The sequence below is a fragment of the Sinocyclocheilus grahami genome, unplaced genomic scaffold (assembly GCF_001515645.1).
Source record: "Sinocyclocheilus grahami isolate Dianchi unplaced genomic scaffold, SAMN03320097.WGS_v1.1 scaffold128.1, whole genome shotgun sequence".
Lineage (NCBI taxonomy): Eukaryota > Metazoa > Chordata > Actinopteri > Cypriniformes > Cyprinidae > Sinocyclocheilus > Sinocyclocheilus grahami.
This window is the reverse complement of record NW_015505307.1, coordinates 1,320,777-1,327,599: the sequence shown is the minus strand read 5'-3', so window position 1 is coordinate 1,327,599 and position 6,823 is coordinate 1,320,777. Positions and strand designations below refer to the sequence as shown.

The 6,823-nt window shown below is 37.7% G+C and overlaps 1 protein-coding gene across 1 annotated transcript in view; it reads left to right on the top strand.

The window, feature by feature from the left end:
• The window catches only part of LOC107590493 (membrane protein FAM159B-like), a 31,205-nt gene that overhangs the window by 12,872 nt on the left and 11,510 nt on the right, over nucleotides 1-6,823 (top strand). The window contains exon 3 of the mRNA XM_016279246.1: nucleotides 3,799-3,954. Coding sequence (XP_016134732.1) covers nucleotides 3,799-3,954 — 156 coding nt within the window. The remainder of the gene's footprint in view (nucleotides 1-3,798; nucleotides 3,955-6,823) is intronic.

Below are 6,823 nucleotides of genomic sequence, written 5' to 3'. Positions count from 1 at the left end.
GAGTTGCCAAGAAACCTTAAGGATTTAGAGAGAATCTTTAAAGAGGAGTGGAACAAAATCCCTCCTGAGATGTGTGCAAACCTGGTGACCAACTACAAGACACGTCTTACCTCTGTGCTTGCCAACAAGAGTTTCTCCACCAAGTTTTGCTTGGGGATCAAATACTTATTTGACTCACTGAAATGCAAATCAATGAGTAACCTTTGAACAGTGTTTTTTTCTGGATTTTTTGCTTGATATTCTCTCTATCCAGATTAAAATAAATCTACCATAAAATTATAGACCCTTCATTTCTTTGTAAGTGGGCAAACTTACAAAATCAGTAAGGGATCAAATAATTATTTTCCCCACTGTACACTGTTAGAAATCCTAAACCTACACCTCAACCTATTACAAATGAACTTTTAAAACATACACCGCAAAACAATCCTCCATTCAGCTGGAGGATAAAAGGACGAGGACGGTCTCACTGCCTCCATTTATCCTTGTCTTTCCCACAACAATTGATGTCATTTTGTCTGCAGTGTACTCTTCCCGTGACCTTTAGCGTCTCGTGTTTTCTTCTCAAACTCTGCAAAAAGACCCTAGACATCAGTTTTTGTTATTTTACAGAGACCCCATCCATAACACTTTTTGGTTTTCAGCATGAATAAAGGAGATCTAGAAATCAATGTGTAAAGGTATTGCAGGGGGTGTTTTTCTTTTCTTTTCATCTTTTCATGTCTCTGCCTCCTCTGACCTTTTTTGTCTTCCACAAAAACTTGTTTCTGATTTAAGCGGTTAATGCAATTCCTGGGAAATATGGTGTCAAGGTTAATAGATGGGTTTTTTCGTCTGTTTCCATTGAGAGAATGACCCTTCACCTCATCTATTAAAGATACAGTGAACATCAAAGACGGTTCCTCACAGTCATTTAGGAGAGTCTGCACTGCAGAGCGATCAATTGTGCTCGAACAGGAGTCTTTACGTAACACTACAGAGACGAGGAGAATACTTGACAGCCTGTTTCTCCTCTGAGAGATTTACTCGACTGCAAAAACAGCACAGCATTTGCATCTCTTCTGTTTAGCAGGTGCTTTTATGCAAAACGTCTTTCAAACTAGAATAATACAAGCAGAAGGGATTCACCCAAGGAAGAAAACAGTGCAAGCAGTTGTCACATAACATCATTATTTTGCATATTTAATTTTGATTTGTATTCCAGTGTCAAAGTCTTGGCAGTTGGAGTATAATGAATAGCATACTATCTTTTTATATTATATTATATATTATAGTTTTATTTTAGTTTTAGTTAATTTAGTACATCATATATATATATATACATATATATATATAAGGTACATTAGTACACACACACACATATATATATATATATTATAATAAATTTACATTATATTATTTATTGCAGTTTATGTTCATTCATCACATTGGATGTGTATGCTCTGTTGCATACTGCCAAAATAAAATGAGTAGTGCATTTTTGATACGAGTCTGTGCTGTTTTTACCCATTTTTTTATAGTTATTAATATTTCAGGAGTACTTTTGAGGACATTTATTGAGCTATTCTCTTGCATGAAATAACGACATCTCATTTGTCCCTTCTCAACACTCGACAGACATTTTAATTGATGTACTGATCCGTGAGAGCTTGAGGAGTCACTTTGTCTTGAAGATTTCATGTTAAATCATTGTTCTGTAGCTCAGGATGCCATTGATCAAACATGCTTAGATAGTTAATTCAATATGTCAATATCTCAATAACTCATCTAATAGCATGGATAACTCATTTTATTTAGTCATGTTCTTGTTTAAGTACTATATGGTTTTATTATTACAAACGATAAAGCCTTGCAAATGAGGTCCTGTTAGCATGCATGACAATATTTGAGCATATAAATATTAAAAGGCACTTTCACCTTGTACGTCTTGTAATATAAAATGTCCCATGAGAGCTGTGCAAAAAGCTCTTGATAATGCATCATAATGCCCAGTACATATTTAACACACAAAAAATTGTCCACGGCACTCAAACTGGGAAAATATCACACTGAGTCTTTATAAGGTGTTGCTATAGTTCATAAACGCTCTCAGTGTGAGATTTCTCCATGCAGTATTAAAGACTTTTATGTGTCAGTATGTTTGTGTTTTATCTTTGTAAGCCGTGACGTAATAAAGGCTTTTTCATTTTTAAATTCTATTTTGAGTGTCTTGGACTACTGTGCTTGTATTGATCTGTTATTGCTAACTAAAACTTATTAAACATCATAAAACCATCAATCATTAATTGAAATGAAGCTAAAATATAAATATTAAAAAAATTAAACAAAAATGGTGCCTAGGCAACTAACTGAAAACTAGTTGCATTACTAAAATGCCTAAAACTGAAATAAAAAGCTAAATAGAATTATTAAAAAACAAATAAATAAAAGACACAAACCTTAATTATTAAAACTTAAATCAAAATTCAAATAATTACAAATTGTCACATTCACTACTGTGAGGGAGCGCAGAGCGAGGAACGAGTAGACGTGGAGTACATCAACAAGGAGACTTTATTCATCTACCACGAGAACCAGGAACACACACGTAGCAGGAGAGTTTGACATATACAGACATTCACAATTCTAGACAAGGGAGAACAGAACGGGCTAGAACTCAAATAGGGCAGATAACGAGGGGCAGACAGGTGAGGAGGATAACTAATAACAAGGAACACCTGGAACTAATAGAACTAAATGGGGACAGGAACAGGAAGGACCAAATAAGGGCAAGGAAGGCACATGGGGAGCAAAACACACACAAAACAAGGAACAGTCTAACATTACTCCCCCCTCCCAGAAGACGCATCCTCACGCCTCACAACATCCAATGGGGAGGGGTGGGCACTGGACAGACAGACACGGAACAGCAGGCCTCCAGAGCGGTACCCGTTCGGGGCGCCATAGCGGATCACACAGTTTGGGGCGCCATGGCGGATCAGAAAGTTCAGGAGGCCATGGTGGAGCAGACAGTACAGGAGGCCATGGCGGAGTAGGGAACTCAGGAGGCCATGACTGGATGGCCTCCGTGGCCTTGGCCTCGCCACTCAGCCCGGCCACTATGGACGGACCCATACTATTCTATCAAACATACAACATACTATCACAATTCCGGACAAGGGAGAACAGAATGGGCTAGAACTCAAATAGGGCAGATAACGAGGGGCAGACAGGTGAGGAGGATAACTAATAACAAGGAACACCTGGAACTAATAGAACTAAATGGGGACAGGAACATGAAGGACCAAATAAGGGCAAGGAAGGCACATGGGGAGCAAAACACACACAAAACAAGGAACAGAGTCTGACACAAATATTATATAAATACTAAAATAGAATATAAAAACTTAAAAATTACAAATTTAGCCTTGGCAACCAACTGAAAAAAAAAAAAAAATTAAGTACTAAAATTACTAAAACTAAAAAATGCCAAAAAGCACAACACTAATTATTAAAACATAAAATTAAAATTAAAAACTGAAAATATAAAATAAAAGCAAATTCTAAAAAAAATTAATAATGTAATGATTTATAAATAATAATAAAATAAAGCTGTTCTTAAATTGAAAATCCCTTATCACTAGGAGGTATTAACATATTTGTTTGACCCCATCCTTGCATGCTATTTTTATAGTTATACGTCCTTCAGTATTTTCAATGCATCCTTGTAGATTTGTATTTACCAGTGAGTTTTGAACAGGCAAACAGCAGAAAACTCTTCATAAAAATTTCTATTTTTTTCTGTTCTGTGTTTCTCAGGAACTGGGCCCAGTCCTCAGGAGGGTCCGAGTCAACCAAGCGCCCCGTCGGGACCGCAGGGTTTCCGCAAGCATTTCCTAAGGGGAAAATTAGACTGTGACAACCAGCCTCCCGACCCGGACCGCCTGTTCCAGCGTTGTTGTGCTTTATTTTCAGGTACAGTATTTAGCAGTAACATTCAAGCAGGGGCGGACTTACCCATTAGGCAAAGGTAGGCGACCGCCTTGGGCCCCCAAAAGCCAAAGGCCCCCTAAAAGGCTTTTCATATATGCGCATTAAGCGCAGACACATGAACGTATGCAGTTTACTGTGTTTATTACCACGACAGCCGTCCGAGTCTGTGGCGCCTGCAGGTGTACGGCTGCACTGTGAGTACCACGAGTGCTCAGACTGATCTGAGATTTTCCCCGCAAACATTTCAGCAGTTATTATAGGCCTGTGTGTCCCGTATTTCTGTCGACTGAACCCATGCCGTTAATTATGAATTTATCAGTGTTTTGCATGCCAAAGTCAATTTCAGCATAGAAATATTACGCCAAATAGAAGCAGAAAGTCGTGCTACACGCACTTTCATGAGATTGGGTTAGCCTACAACAATTCATTTTTTGGCTATTTTACAAATGGGAATACAACGAATTCATGACAATGTTTACAATTATAGTGCTGAAAAAATGACTCGCCATCTCCTAATTGGAATGCACGGATTACACAATGAAAGAGTTTGTTTTATTAGGAGTCTATTTTCGATTTGAATTATTTCGTTTTAAAGTAGTAATTTAAAGCTTTCTATATATTTTGATCATGTCTGAGTATAGGTTCATCATTGTGAAGCGCTCCTGTTCAAGCCCGAGATGGCAGAAAATGTTTGTTTTCTTTATTTTATAAAAGCACAACGTTTTGTTGATATTGTGAGTGCACACAAATAAAACTAGACCCTTTACAGTTTAGAATGATGTATTACTCTTATAGGACAAAGTTTTACATATATGCCATTATAATTAGTGTTTTATTTTTGAACTGTACGGAATTATAAAATAAAACAAAAATTATAATCAGGCCTTCCATCAATTATAGTGCTGAAAAAATGACTCGCCATCTCCTAATTGGATGTGCCTTTAGAGAGAAATGCACGGATTACACAATGAAAGAGTTTGTTTTATTAGGAGTCTATTTTCGATTTGAATTATTTCGTTTTAAAGTAGTAATTTAAAGCTTTCTATATATTTTGATCATGTCTGAGTTTAGGTTCATCATTGTGAAGAGCTCCTGTTCAAGACCGAGACGGCAGAAAGCCTTTGTTTTCTTTATTTTATAAAAGCAAATATTTGTTGATATTGTGAGTGCACACAAATAAAACTAGACCCTTTACAGTTTAGAATGATGTATTACTCTTACCTTTATTAGCAAAAATGACTGCGTATTTTAAGTTGTTTCCACTCTTAGAAAAAAAAGCAAGTGATGGCATTGGCCCTCCATGTGCTGCCGAGCGCACTTCAGCTTGGAACTATTTCAACTACTTTCAAACGGAACTATTTTAATAGCTGAAACAGTAGTATACGCTTTTTTTTGGGAAAAGGGGAAAAAAGACGGGCTAGATTTGAGACCCCTGCAGGGCTTTAATCCACTTCAGCCAACGCGGTTTTGTTCTCATCTGTGAGCATGCTATTGATATGTATTTTAGGTGTGTAAATGTATAATTGCCTTTTCATTATTTTTTTCAGTTTTATTTACATTTGTATTTAAAACTAAAAATAAATGTATTTTAAAGTTTAGAATTAGACAGCCTTTGCACACAGGCTTACGCTGAAAACAACTAAATGGAACCTCAAGGTTGATCTAGGAAAATGTGAGCAAATGTATAGGGCCCCATTCCTATATTTTGCCTGGGGCCCCCAATTCACTAAATCAGCCCCAGCACACACACATATATAATCCTGGCTTAACCTAAGCCCTGTCTGTGAAACCAGGCTTAAAACGAAAATGGAAAATATAAAAATCAAAACATTAATATATATATTCACTGAACAAAATTATAAACGCAACACTTGTTTTTGCCCACATTTTTCATGAGCTCAACTCAAAGATCTAAGACTTTTTCTATGTACACAAAAGGCATATTTCTCTCAAACATTGTTCACAAATCTGTGTTAGGGAGCACTTCTCCTTTGCCGAGATAATCCATCCACCTCACAGGTGTGGCATATCAAGATGCTGGACAACATGACAATTGCACAGGTGTGCCTTAGGCTGGCCACAATAAAAGGCCACTCTAAAATGTGTAGTTTTATCACACAGCACAATGCCACAGATGTCACAAGTTTTGAGGGAGCGTGCAATTGGCATGCTGACTGCAGGAATGTCCACCAGAGCTGTTGACCATAAATTGAATGTTCATTTCTCTACCATAAGCCGTCTCCAAAGGCGTGAAATGTCAGGGATCTGGAAGGAGGACCCAATTGCAGTGAGTGTAACAAGGGTTTATTGACAAAACAGATCAATACAAAAGGGTTGTGAGGTGCACAGGTGATACCACAACAGAGCACAATTACACTAACAAGGACTCAATGAGGGCTAACAAGAGGGTGTGGTAAAGAGGAAACCAGGAGGAGGGGCTAAAGCACATGGCTGAGAAAAACAAACAACTAGGCCATGTGCTGACAAGACAACAGACACAAGAAACAAAACACAAGACAACCAGAGTGTCAGGGAAAAACCCTGACAGTGAAAGGAGTGAAATTATTTCCTTATGAAAAAAAATTATTTGTGAAGCCAAACACTCAGGAACTCTCACAATGCAAATGCCATGCCACAAAACGATGAAACTTATCTGGAGAAGAAATCTTCAAAGAGAGCAAACAACACCTCTCTCCTCGCCCATTTACGACCCCCTTCTCCCCCTGCCCACTCTGCATCTCCCTCTTTTCCCCCCAAAGGTTTCACTCAAAGTTCATTAAGAATATGCATATCCCACATATCATGTATCTTGTGAACCTGTTGTTTTTCCCCTTCATGTTTGGTGTCATTT